At 39.1% G+C, this 14,733-nt stretch overlaps 1 protein-coding gene across 1 annotated transcript in view; it reads left to right on the top strand.

The window, feature by feature from the left end:
- dync2i2 (dynein 2 intermediate chain 2) overlaps window positions 1–14,733 on the top strand; it is a 41,231-nt gene that overhangs the window by 25,753 nt on the left and 745 nt on the right. The window contains exons 4-7 of the mRNA XM_063073132.1: window positions 6,493–6,602; window positions 7,635–7,799; window positions 8,862–9,088; window positions 12,097–12,254. Of these exons, the coding sequence (XP_062929202.1) occupies window positions 6,493–6,602; window positions 7,635–7,799; window positions 8,862–9,088; window positions 12,097–12,254 (660 nt within the window). The remainder of the gene's footprint in view (window positions 1–6,492; window positions 6,603–7,634; window positions 7,800–8,861; window positions 9,089–12,096; window positions 12,255–14,733) is intronic.

Raw genomic sequence — 14,733 nt, 5'->3', positions numbered from 1 at the left:
TCTTCACCTTTCCTGCCTATCACCTCCCTGCTTCCCCTCCCCCACCCCTTTATCTTTCCCCTTACTGGTTTTTCACCTGGAACCTACCAGCCTTCTCCTTCCCACCCTCCCCCCACCTTCTTTATAGGGCCTCTGCCCCTTCCTTCTTCAGTCCTGACGAAGGATTCCGGCCCGAAACGTTGACTGATCTTTTCCACGGATGCTGCCTGACCTGCTGAGTTCCTCCAGTGTGTTGTGAATCTCAGGTGTTGAAATGTAGAATGACAAAAGGTTTACGTATATACAGAACCTTATGATGTCCCAAATCCATTGCAGACAATGATGTAATTTTTGAAGTGGATACACTATTATTTAACAGGTCGTCAAGTTCATGCAAGTAGAAATGTGTTCATAATTTCAGATTTGTTGGTTTGGGTATATGTGGCCTGAGTGCTGGGGACAATTCCCCTATTCTGAAATACTTTAATAGCAAGGAATCGTAAACTGAAAGACAGAAATACGTAAATAATCCTTCACAGTCATAACTCAGTGTTTGTGCAGAATTGCTCAGTGAAACAATCTACATTATTATAAAAATTTTACGCAGGGCTGGAAATTATGAAGTTTGCCTGTGAACTCCTGAGGCCTGCGATAAAGTAAGGTAGGAATTGAAGTCTTAGACACTGTGCAAATCCCAGGTGTGAACTTTATTTAAAATGCATCAATCCCTAGTCACTTTATTGCTTATTGAGGCTTGTGATGGTTAATTGTCTGGTAGTAGTACTGTTAATGAAATCATTTGCTCACATTGACCATTATTGAATTTAGTTTGATTTCCATTGTTGATCAAAGTATATTCTATAATTATTGGATTTTGGCCGGTAATGCAAATTAATCAGAAGCTAAAATTATGTTCTGTGCTCTAGATCTTTTAGGTTGAAGGTTCATGTAATCATTATTTTTTTATTTGCTAAGTAAATTTTGACTTAACATCTGTTTTCTATTAAATTTTGAATTATGTGGAGGTTTTACATCTGAAGCATTGTGTGCAATTAGTGTAAAATTTTCCGAAAGTACTTGTAATGAGGTGGAGCTAATGGTTTGGTGCAAATGTAACAGGATAAATTGTAATGAGGCATTGGAAAAGGTATAAACGTATATTTTTGAGTAATTTATGGTTTAGAAAGTGGAACAATATTCTGAGATACTATAAGGATTGTTTTACTGTGCACAACCCAGAATTTGGGGCCCCCTTTTGAAGCTGAGATGAAGAGGAAATTCTTCTCTGAAATATTTCTAAATCTTTGGAATTATCTTCTCCAGATGCTTGTATATTTGGGACTTTGTTAGGTAGATTTTTGGTCTATAATGACAAAGGGTGTCACAATTTGGTAGAATAGTATTGAGAGCAAAGATCAGATCATACCAATGACGGAACAGGTTTGAGTGGCTGCAAGGCTATCTATTATGTTTTCTTATTATATGTGTACAGAGTCATGAAGGGTAAAGGATGGATGTGCAAATTGTTGAAAGTATTGGATTGAGCCGATAGGCTGGTCCTGGACTTATTTCATAATTTACCGGCATAATTTACATATTACTATTTAACTATTTATGGTTCTATTACTATTTGTTATTTATGGTGCAACTGTAACGAAAACCGATTTCCCCTGGGATCAATAAAGTATGACTATGACTATGCATGGATGTAGAACCAAGTGGTCTAAACCAGTATTATACTCTGCATGTGACAACTGTAACTTCAATCTTATCTTCCTTGGAGATTTTCTTGGCATGAAATGTTGCTACACTCAGGAATCTATGGCACCATGGAAGACCCAGCTAATGTCACCAATAATAACCTCTTCCCAAGTCCTGAAATCCCAATCTGTTGATTTAATTGCATTCATTAAGAGGTATCTGTTGTCGTTTTTTACAGATATGCTCCTAAATCAAAATGTACCCCAGTTTCAGAAAAAGTGATTGTGAATGAGCACTTTCTTGAAGTGAATTTAAATTAAATAAAAATGTTGCTTAAAAATAGAAATGTGTATAATTTATTCCTTGATGTTGCTCAATACGTATAAGCTCAGATTTTGTGGTTAACCATGAGATGATGGCACTTGTTGCTGACTTTGTGGAAACTTGCCCACTAGGATGTAGCAATCTGAGAATTTCCTTTTCCTGTTGTTAGTCTTACTCCCATCGATGACTTCAATCAGGAAATTAAAAAGTTAAAAAAATTAATCTCCTACCATGTGTGTTGGTGTATTAACAATTTAGAGAACAAAACGATAAGCAAATTGGAAAATTGATAATTGGAAAAATTATGGGCAATTATTTAAAAAATAAAGAACAGGATTTAGAGATAATTAGCTGAGTGTCATATTAAATTAAAATGTTTTTCAACTTGAATTAAGGCTGTGTAAACTTTCAAAACCTCAGTTGTGTCTCATTTTTGAGCTGTTTTATTATTGGGGAATTTTTAAATAGTCAAAATAACAGTTGAAATTATCTTTAATTGATTGATTAATTAATTAATTAAATGTACTGATGAATCTGTGTAGCTGTGACCTTTTTGGAAGAGCAGATAATCACTGAAAACAGCTTCTGGATTTTTATTTTACCTGTCCTGTGACTCTTGAATTTAATATCCAATTTTCCCTTTTTTTGTATTGTGGCTGAGAGCCTTGTCTTTTGCGCAGTACATCCTTGTACTATATAAAGCTAATGTAATGAAGCATAATTCAAAATAAATTTTGTGTCAAAATACATGTATGTCACCATATACAAACCCTGAGATTCATTTTCTTGTAGGCAATCACAGTAAATGCTAATAACACAATAGAATCAATGAAAGACCACACCCAACAGGGTGGACAACACCCAATGTACCAATAAAAAAAGCTCAAGTGCCTGATGGTTGAGGGGCAATGACTGTTCCTGAACCTGATGGTGCGGGTCCTGAGGCTCCTGTACGTTCTTCATGATAGCAACAGTGAAAGATGTCTGGTGGAGAGTACATTAACTGGTTACACCATGACGTGGTATGGGAACATCAGTGCCCTTGCAAAAGCCTACAAAAAGTAGTGGATATGGCCCAGTCTAGCATGGGTAAAGCCTTCCCACCATTGAGCACACCTTTTTTTTTCTTTTGTATCTGTACAGTTTGTTGTTTTTGTTTTTTTTTTGCAGATATGTTGTTGTCCATCCTGTGATTGCCGCAAGAAAATGAATCTCAGGGTTGTATATGTACTCTGATAATAAATTTACTTCAAACACTGAAGGGAGCGGGGCTTGGATGGTCGGGGTACTTGATGGATGCTGCTTTCCTGTGGCACTGTTCTATGGTGGGGAGGGCATTTTTCATACAAGGGCATTCATTAGTGTTTCCATACCAGACTATGATTCAACCCAGTCTCCACCACACATATATGGAAGTTTCAGCATATATTGAAAATCATAGTGACATAGTCAGCAGTCTTGTTTTATAACCTTCTTAGTTATTAGAGTGATTAGTCTCTTCCACAGTCTTTTATTTCAAAAATCAGTCTTGTGGTATTTAGTATATTTTGCATATTGAAAATTCCGCAAAGCATTGGCAGTAATTATTTCAATATATTAATATTATTTTATTAATGTTATAGAAACATTAGTTACTTGAGTTGGAGAGCTTGAAGACACAAAGTTTAATATGGCATAATACCATACTGTGATTCAATTTGCAGTTCTTGTAGTACATTATTACTCCCACTAGAGGATGCTAGATGGAACAAAATGGCAAATGAGATCAAATGTTTTGTGAACTAAATAACACAGTTTGCATTTCCAGATTAAAAATGTCACATCATATCTTTTTATTATGAAACCTGGGAATGGACAGCTTCAATACTGTGTTAAACAGAATGGCAGACCACAGTACGTGTGCTTGCAACACTGTGTGTCCGACAGTGATCAGCAGCACTGGGGCTCCACAGGGGACTGTCTTGTCTCCCTTTCTCTTCACCATTTACACCTCAGACTTCAACTACTGCACAGAGTCTTGTCATCTTCAGAAGTTTTGGGATGACTCTGCCATAGTTGGATGCATCAGCAAGGGAGATGAGGTTGAGTACAGGGCTACGGTAGGAAACTTTGTCACATGGTGTAAGCAGAATTATCTGCAGCTTGATGTGAAAAAGACTAAGGAGCTGGTGGTGGACCTGAGGAGAGCTAAGGTACTGGTGACCCCTGTTTCCATCCAGGGGGTAAGCGTGGACATCGTGGAGGATTACAAATACTTGGGAATACGAATTGACAATAAACTGGACTGGTCTAAGAACACTGAGGCTGTATACAAGAAGGGTCAGAGCCGTCTCTATTTCCTGAGGAGACTGAGGTCCTTTAACATCTGCCAGATGATGCTGAGGATGTTCTACGAGTCTGTGGTGGCCCGTGCTATCATGTTTGCTGTTGTGTGCTGGGGCAGCAGGCTGAGGGTAGCAGACACCAACAGAAGCAAGAATCTCATTCATAAGGCCAGTGATGTTGTGAGGATGGAACTGGACTCTCTCACGGTGGTGTCTGAAAAGAGGATGCTGTCTAAGTTGCATGCCATCTTGGTCAATGTCTCCCATCCACTACATAATGTACTGGGTGGGCACAGGAGTACATTCAGCCAGAGACGCATTCCTCCGAGATGCTGCACAGAGTGTCATAGAAAGTCATTCCTGCCTGTGGCCATTAAACTTTACAACTCCTCGCTTGGAGGGTCAGACACCCTGCGCCGATAGGCTGGTCCTGGACTTATTTCATAATTTACTGGCATAATTTACATATTACTATTTAACTATTTATGGTTCTATTACTATTTATTATTTATGGTGCAACTGTAACGAAAACCAATTTCCCCTGGGATCAATAAAGTATGACTATGAATACAATGTTATTTAAAAAGGAAGATGGTAGCTAAATAATAAATGGGTCTCTTGGAGGACAACACTGAGGAATTAATAGAAAACAGAGAAATGGCAGAGATTCTAAATGGATCAGATTTCACAACAGAAATCAATTTTAAAACACCCCAATATTAATGAATAATTGAAGCTCTGGAGGGAGTCAGACAAAAAAAGTAGTAAGCGAATGTGATTGACAAATCATGCATCCTTTGGTCTTGTAGTTACAGAGATGCTGCAATATTTATTTTAATCTGCCAAAGGTCCACGCTCACGTTCATTGAATTGGAAAGCTGAAAATATAATGTCACTATTCAAGAAAGGAGGGAGAAAAGAAAAAAATAAAGGCCATATAACATTAAGGGGGAAATGCTGGAATCCATTGTTAAGTTGGTAATAAAAGGAAAATCAGAAGATAATGAAACAAATTCAACGTAATTTTGTGAAAGAGCAATTGTGTTTGACGAATTTGCTGGATGATTTTGAGGAAAGAGTAAAGGGGGAACCAGCAGATTTAATGCATTTAGATTTCATTTAGGCAGTTGACAAGATGTCGCATGGAAGTTACTACACAGTAGAAGAGAATGTGGGATTGTGGTAGTATGCCCTTATGGTTAAGGAACTGATTATCAAACAGGTGGGGGGGCAATAATGAGTCGTGTTAGGATTAGTAGTCAGTAACAAATATCACGGGGATCAGTGGTCAACTATTTATGATCTTTTTAAAGAGTTCGATGAAGGGGTCGAGTGTATTATAGCTGATGATACAAAGACAGTTATGAGGGACACACAAGGAGCGTGAAAAGTGATCTAGGTAAGTGAATGGGTAAGAAGCTTGCAGGTGGCATATAATGAGGGAAAATGTGTATGGACAGTGCATGAATTACAAAGGTTTACACACAGGTACAAGTAATGAACAATGGTTATTTAATCTTAGCCTTTATTGAAAGTGGCAATGCAATGATTGTTTACAAACTTGAAAAGTTTACAGATTTTCTAAGTGCTGGTGATACAGCACCTGGAGTTATGCTTATAGTTTTCAGTTTCCTATTTAGCGAAGGATACATTTGTATTGGAGACAGTACAATGAAGATTTGTTTGGTTGAATCCTGGGATGAGGGCGGTGGCATATGAAGAGATATTGGGCTGATGCACAGAAACTTAGAAGAATGAGAATCTGATTTAAGCACGTACTTGAAGGTTTGATGGATGGATATGAAGGATGTTTCCTCCATTGTAATTATCCAGAATGTGGAGAACAGTTTTGGAATAAGGGGTTGATTGTCAATTCAAGATGGAGATTAAAATAGAATTTCTTCTGAGGGGCTTGACTCCGGGGGGATTGTCTAGAGAGCTGTGGAGGTGGAATCATTGTGCATGTTGAGGTAGAGATTGATAGACATTTGAATAACAAAAGCAGGAGGCATGGGGGAAAACAGACTGTTTCCTCTGAGTCCATCTTAAATCCTTAATTTATTGGCTGATGTATGAATGCTGCTTGATATTTAGTATTAATAAACTGTAATGTCGTATGTGAGGAGAAAGATTATGTTCTAAGTTTATATGCTGTTTTCTTTAGGTGGACTTTACAATGGAGAAGTTTTAGTATGGAACTGCAGTAAAACTGATGACCCTTTAATTGCTGGATCAGGAATGTCTGAAGATACTCATCGTGAGCCTGTTTATCAGGTAAAAGATGTAGTCTGAGTTGATTTTATTGTCCTTACCATGGTTGGTTTATTACTAATTTGACCATGTTGAAAATCTTCAGGGTGATTGAAGCTAATATTAAAATTCAGTGTGTCACTCCTTCTACCCCACCATTTATGCCCTTGGCAAGTTATTTGTGTGATGGGAACTACAATGTGATGCATTTCATGTTTGCAAGATAATGAGTTGTTTTAAGGAGCAACTTAAAACAAGAGGAAAAATACAGAGTTGTAACGGAATGATTTTCTGTTTTTGCATGATTTATTGTTCAGCTACCATGAGTGTGGAGGAGAGAATAGGTAGGAGCAGAATTAGAGGAGCATAGTGATGAGATTGTATGTCTGTAAGCAACATGCTGAGTGAGGCCATGCAGTAATATGAAAATCAGGGTGACGTTTTTAAGATTAAAACATTTCTGGACCTGAAACCTAGAAGGTCACTAAGCCACAGGGGCAATGGATGAAGAGGACTTTGTACAGGTTGATTACAATAGTTAAATGAGCTCAGGTTATGGAAGATGGACATAACAACAGTTATGGATGAAAGCATTGTCAATAGATAGGCTGCAAAAACAGAAAATCATTGTTCCTTATTCAATCCTCAACCCATTGCAGTTAGTATATCCTAGTCGTTTCTTTCTTGCTCTGTAGTCTGGTTTGATACTCTTTCCTTGGTTTTACTTACTATGAGAACTATTTCTCATAGAAATAGTTTGTCAGCCCATAACGCTAGGGCTGAAGAATGCTTCACCTTGAATGCTTTCCTTTAACTCCAGACTCCAGAAGACAATCAGTAGTGCCCATTGTCCAACTACACCTTGTGTGTATCACTGACTGGGTAACAGATTTGAGCGAGTAGAGTATGGGAGAGTCTCACTGCTTTTCATCTAATATTTAAACACCTAAAAGGAGAAGGAACTGTCACATTTTCCAAAGAAACAAATATAGCAGAAAGGGAATGGCTAACCTGAGAGTTTTAAGTATAAAAAATGTCTTTTCTCTTTTAAAACAGGTTCAGTGGAACCAGAGTTTGAGTCACAGTAACAGAATTCAAATTCTGAGTGCGAGTACTGATGGAAAGATTCTCATCTGGGGGATGGATGGCAAAGGTCAACTTGTAGTGCAGGATGGATTTGCTTTTATCGTTCAGCAGATGCCACGCAATGTCAAACTCAAGGTGAGCATTCTTTGTAGCTTGATGTTGTAATAGATGTCCGGGATAGGTCTGAAATTTGAGAACCACTTGCATTCATAGCTATAAGCCTTTCCATTATTCTAATGGAAATACACTGGTAAGGAAACCCAAGACATGCCAATGGCTATTGTCTAGCAAATATTTGCATTTCCTTTATAGTTAACTAGTGTTCAGATCAACATTTGTGAGTTGCTTCTTCATTTCTCTCTTTTAGCCATATGGTTGGCAAGCAGGGTCAAATTGTTTTCATGCTGGAATCCAATTGACTTTCCACAACTGACTGGGAAATCTGAGCCTTGCTAGTATAGGTGATCCAGGTTGTGAAGTTGCTGAAAGTGCACAGCATTCCAGGCAGGATCCCTGGAGAGAGGATTATTGTTCCAGACAGATTAATTTTACCATGATGATTAGGTCATAGTTAAGACCAGGTGTGTGGGGGGGTTGGTGAGACTGTCCTATATCAAAGTCTACCTTTTGGAGACTATTTGATGAGATTTTTATGTGCATCAGGATCTCCTCTCTAAAAGATCAGGGAATTTTGCTAGCAAAGTTTAAATTTATTTTGAAATGGGCTGAATTTTCAGTGTGGAATGCAGCTTCACTGACTACTCAACAATTCTGGAATCTAAAAACAGAAGTACTGCAAGTGTGTAAAAATAAATAAATAAATTTAAATAAGTCAAATATTCTGGAAGTGATCAGCAGATTAGGCACCAGCATTGAAAAGAGAAACTGATGAGAGACCAAAGGTATACTTTGATATAGGACAGTCTCACCAACCCCCCCATCACCCCCCACCCCCCAAAACACACACCTGGTCTTAACTATGACCTAATCATCATGGTAAAATTAATCTGTCTGGAACAATAATCCTCTCATGTTAAACTACTTTCGTGCTCCTCTGACGTCATTTGACATGATGAGAACTTCCAGCATTCTGGAGTCAGTAATACTATACATAGAAGCTGGAATTGATTAGTTACACTTCCTGTGTGAAGTATTGCTTTGTCTTACAGACTTCTAATATCTCAACTCATTCCCCAGGTTCGTGGGAACACTACTTTTGGTGTGACTGCTCTCTCTTTCTCTCACCTGGACAAGACTGTATTCATTACTGGTGTGGAGGGTGGTTACGTGCTGAAATGTTCAACAGAGGTTCTGACTCGTGCAACGCTGAGCTCCGGTTCTGTTCCATTGAAAGCACCAGCCCAATTTACCTTCTCCCCCCACTGTGGTTCTGTGCATGCTGTTGCCTGCTCACCATTTCACAGGTGTGTATATGAACAATGAAAAGTGGGAGTAGATCAGGAGAAATATAAAAATTGGGAAAATCCCTCTGAAATCTCCCTGTTTAGATTATTAAACAATTCCAAGCGATAGCATGCTAATTAGGAGCAGGTGTCGGCTGTTTGGTCCCTTGAGCCTATTCTTCATTGCCTCTACTCATTGGAACCATCCAACCCCATGCTTAGCAAGAATCTGCTTTACAAATATTCAGTTACTCTGGTTGTAGTGCCCTATGAGTAAGTGGGTTCGGAAGAATTGTGACCCATTTAGAGAAAAATCATCTTGTCTTCATTTTTTTTCCAAACTGACCTGTTATTCTAAATTCTTCCATATCGAACCTGTCAAGACCTCTCTGGATATTATGAGCTTCATTCAAGTCACTTCTTAAGCTAGTGAACTCCAGAACAAACAGGTTTAGGCTTTCCTTCCTTTCCTGCCCATTTCACAGCTTGTGCTAATAATTATTTTTATCTGCTTACACAATATTCCAGATGTGTGTCATCAATATCCTGTATAAGGGAAGCATAATATCTATACTTTTCAATTCTATTCCCCTAACATTAATATAACAGTCTCTTAGTTTTTCTCATACTTGTCTTTTCCGAATCATGCATCAGGTCACCCAGAGCTCCAATCTCTCACCATTTATATTATACGCCCTTTAATTTCTTGTTCTGCCAAAATGAATAACTATATACATATTTTCCCACATTATAGTTTGTTTGCCATTTATTTGCCTACTTATTTGACATGCCTACATCTCTTGCAACTTCCTTATGTCTTCTTCAGAACTTATTTTCCTACCTTTCAAATTGCAAGGACAAGCCAAAGAACGACAGGTCAGTGAGACTTATGTCAGTGGTGGCAAAGTTAGTGGAGGCATAGTGAAAGATTGGATGTGCTTGTATTTGAGAAGGGAAGGAGTAATTAGGGATAGTTGGAATGGCTTTGTGTGTGGGAAGTCGTGTCTCACAAATTTGCTTGAAGTGTCCAAGGGGATTGATGAGGGCAGGGTGGTGGGCATTGTCTCTGTGGCTTAGTGGAAGGAGTTGGAGGGTGGTAGTGGAGGGTTGTTTTTTAGACTGAAGACTGTGACCGGTAGTGTGCTGAAGGGATCTCTGTAAAGTCCACTGTTCATCATGTTAATGATTTAGATGAGATTGTAGGTGGCATAGTTTGCAGATGGCACCGGAATGAGTGCTGTAGTGACAATGAAGAGGATTGTCTTGGGTTACAACAGGATCCGGATCAACTAGGCGGGGGCTGGAGGGTAAAGGACAAAAGAATGGCACCCAGGGAGGCACCTTTGCCAGCTTGGATGAGTTGGGCAGAAGGGCATATTTTCCTGCTGCATAATCCTGACACACATGTAGCTATGATATAATTTACCAGTTGTACTTTTATGTGCCTTCCCATCCTGCAAGTTATTTATAAAAATAGTAAAAGGAAAAGGCTGAGATTGGGGTACACCATTTGCCCTTCACGAAAAGTTTCAATTTTGTATTGAAAACCAATCATCTATCAAAAGTTATTGCAGAAAATAAAAGCTTAGTGTAGAAGGTAATATAATGACAAGGATATAGTGCTTATCAACGTCTTTTAGAAATCCAGTTGTAGTAATCTGCAGATTTTCTTTTATCTTTTGCGTACGCTGGTTTTTAAATGGACCAAACATTATTTTCCTTTCACTACACTATGCTAACATGGCCAATTATCACATTTCTTTTTCTAAATGGTCTGCAATTACATTTCCAATAGCTTTAATAATAACATGCTCTGTATGAAAGATGCTATGGTAATTATCCTCTTAATTTCCTGCTTTCTGCCTTCCTTTGCAAATAAAAATGTTTGTTATCTTAGAATCCAAAGGATTTTCACTCAGTCTAGGAAAGTTTAGAAATTAAAACTAGTGCAGTAACTTGTCACTTGTCCATCAGGTCCCAGGGACTCGTCAGCCTGCAACTCCAACAATTTGTACAGGACCATGGCATTACTGTTGATAATTTTCCTGAGTTCTCCTAACTCATGAGTACCATCCTTTTCTGGGATGATTTGTATTCCAGTATACAATGCAGAATGACGCCAAATTCCTGTTTAATGCAGCTGTCATCTCCTTGTTTTTTCATTATTAATTGCCAAGACTTGTTTTCTGTGGGACCTGCATTTTCTTTGTTAAGCATCTTTGAACCTATCTGTAAACCCTTTTACTATCTGTTCCTATATTTGTTATTCTTTCTTTACTAATTTTTAAAGTATTCTCTCTTCTGCCTTTGTACAATTGCAAGATTTTCTTAAAATTGCTAATTTATAATCACAAAGGATGGGACCTCTCCTTACAAGTTTGCTTTCTCATTAGCGTTTTACCTTTCCTGCATAAGGCCGTCATTGATAATTCCATACACCTACCTTTTTAAGAAGTGGTAACCAGACCAGCCAGAAACAAATTTAGTTTTTCCTTGAAGGAATTCAGTTAACTGGTTTAACTATATAAATTGTATGCTGCAGCTCAGTAATGTATTATTCTTCAGGACCGGGAGGGGAGGGAAGAAACACTTGATACCTGACCTACACATTATTTAACCCTGTACAAATTAAAGTTGTAAACCCCAATTAATTAGGACTAGTAGACTTTCAGGACTCTGCAGCCTTTTTCATTTCGCAGAACTTCAGTGCAGTATTGAAGATTGTTGCACTGCTAGAGATGCAGTTCTGTGGTGTCTGTTAATGGACGTAAAGGTAAAATTTAAAAGAAGAGCTAAGTATTTTTACTCAGTGTCCGGATAAATATTTATTTGTCAATGTACAATAAATGGACAATCTAGATGCTGCTTTTCATTCATTACAGCATGAATGCATATCATTTTTGGGTATTCCAAGATTTTGAATGTGTAGCTGTAAGTTCACATTTCTGGTAAATTAGACTAGTCCAGCACATTAACTGTACATTTGTATATTTAGATAAATGCTTAAATTTTGAATGTTCTTCTCCCAGAAACCTTTTTCTCACTGCTGGCACTGATGGACATGTTCATCTATACTCCATGTTGCAAGCCAAGCCAATTCTTTCTCTTCAGTTATCTCAAACATACCTCTTCAGTGTTTGCTGGTCTCCAGTCCGACCTCTAGTCTTTGCTGCAGCCACAGGAGAGGGTAAGTGCAGTTACTGTATGATATTTTTAAAACCTTGGGTTTTGTTTTAATGGGAAATTTTAAAGACCTGATTTAAAAAAAATGTATCCCTGTGATGCAGAGGACACTGGTCAAGTCTGCATTTACCACCCTGAAGTGAGGAAGCAATTAAGAGTCAATAAAATCAATAAGTTGGGTTGTAGGCCAGATTCGATAAGAAAAGCAGATTTCTTTTCCTGAACCAGCTGTTTTATTTACATGATAACCTGTAAATTTAACCATGAGTGAGTTTAAATTACCCAGCTGCTATGTGTAGGATTTGAACTCCTTTCCCTTGGTGCAAATCCAGTTACTTAAGCAGTCAGCAACTGCATTCTTATAGCATAAGTTCAAGATTAAGTGGCAGAACATGCATTCCTCTTAATGCACAAATTGGTAAGAGAAGCTGTATGTATCCAAGAGGGTTTCTTTGAGTCTTTCATGTTACCCTGTGCTCAGTGGATTATTCTGGCCTGTAATCTTAAATATTGTTTTCAAAACTTTCAGCTTGGTTGTCAATCCCTTCATCCTTCACTTTCCTTTCTGTGGCCTTCTCTAGTAGTACTACCCTCACATCTCTCTTCTTCCTCCAGTTTTAGTTTTTCATGGGTATTTTGTTCCTCAGCAGCTGTGCCTTGATTTGCTTAGTCTCCAGCCTGAACACTCCCAGTCCTTTCTCCTTGTTCTAAGACTTCCCTGAAATCTACAATTTTATCAAGCTTTTGATCACCAGCTAATATGTGGGTTGAATCTTTTTTGGCATTGTAGTGTTAAATAAAGGCAAACATTTACTTACACTGTTGGCTGTAGGATATTTTCTGTGCCCTACGTACATTTTGCAAAGAGCTGGGTGGTTTGGACTGCAGTCAGTAGAAATTTGTCTTCTATCCGGCTTTAACATTGAGAAAGTATTACAAATCAGAATAGGTTATGAAAGAGAAATTAATATTAATTGAATATTTTTGAGGATGTATCTTGTATAATAGATGAGGGAGAACCAGTGGATGTAATGCATTTCAATTTTCAAAACTCTTGGTGGAGTACTGCATAAAAGGTTGGTGTGCTGGGAGGATATGGCCATCACCCTCCACCTGGCCCTAACCCACCTGGACAAAAAAGACACATACGTTCGAATGCTGTTCATAGACTTCAGTTCAGCATTCAACACAATCATTCCTCAGAAACTGATCGGAAAGCTGAGCCTACTGGGCCTGAACACCTCCCTCTGCAACTGGATCCTAGACTTCCTGACTGGGAGACCTCAGTCAGTCCAGATTGGAAGCAGCATCTCCAACACCATCACACTGAGCATGGGGGCCCCCCCCGGGCTGCGTGCTCAGTCCACTGCTGTTCACTCTGCTGACCCACAACCGTGCTACAACACACAGCTCGAACCACTTCATTAAGTTCGCCGATGACACGACCGTGGTGGGTCTCATCAGCAAGAATGATGAGTCAGCATACAGAGAGGAGGTGCAGCGGCTAACGGACTGGTGCAGAGCCAACAACCTGTCTCTGACTGTAAACAAAACAAAAGAGATGGTTGTTGACTTCAGGAGGACACGGAACGACCGCTCTCTGCTGAACATCGACGATTCCTCCGTAGAGATCGTTAGGAGCACCAAGTTTCTTGGTGTTCACCTGGCGGAGAATTTCACCTGGTCCCTCAACACCAGCTCCATAGCAAAGAAAGCCCAGCAGCATCTCTACTTTCTGCGAAGGCTGAGAAAAGTCCATCTCCCCGCCCCCCCCCATCCTCACCACATTCTACAGAGGTTGTATTGAGAGCATCCTGAGCAGCTGCATCACGGCCTGGTTCAGAAATTGCACCATCTCGGATCGCGAGACCCTGCAGCGGATAGTGAGGCCAGCTGAGAAGATCATTGGGACCTCTCTTCCCACCATTACAGACATTTACACCACACGCTGCATCCGTAAAGCAAACTGCATTATAAAGGACCCCATGCACCCCTCATACAAACTCTTCTCCCTCCTGCCATCTGGCAAAAGGCACCAAAGTATTCGGGCTGTCACGGCCAGACTATGTAACAGTTTCTTCCCCCAAGCCATCAGACTCCTCAATACCCAGAGCCCGGACTGACACCAACCTACTGCCCTCTACTGTGCCTATTGTCTTGTTTATTATTTATTGTAATGCCTGCACTGTTTTGTGCACTTTACGCTGTCCTGGGTAGGTCTGTAGTCTAGTGTAGTTTAGTGTTGTTTATGTTTTGTTCATGTAGCACCATGGTCCTGAAAAACGTTGTCTCGTTTTTACTGTGTACTGTACCAGCAGTTATGGTCGAAATGACAATAGAAAGTGACTTGACTTGATATGTTAACTCTGAGATGGAAACAGAGCCTCCAAGTTATTCTGTTTCTAATGAATTGTTAAAATTTATATTCAAATTAAAGGTCACTGCCTTATCTCAATATCTTAAATCATTGTGTGAGAGGGATA

The sequence above is a fragment of the Mobula hypostoma genome, chromosome 21 (assembly GCF_963921235.1).
Source record: "Mobula hypostoma chromosome 21, sMobHyp1.1, whole genome shotgun sequence".
In the NCBI taxonomy this organism is placed as follows: domain Eukaryota; kingdom Metazoa; phylum Chordata; class Chondrichthyes; order Myliobatiformes; family Myliobatidae; genus Mobula; species Mobula hypostoma.
Note: the sequence above shows the minus strand (reverse complement) of the source record. Positions and strands in the feature narration are given on the sequence as shown.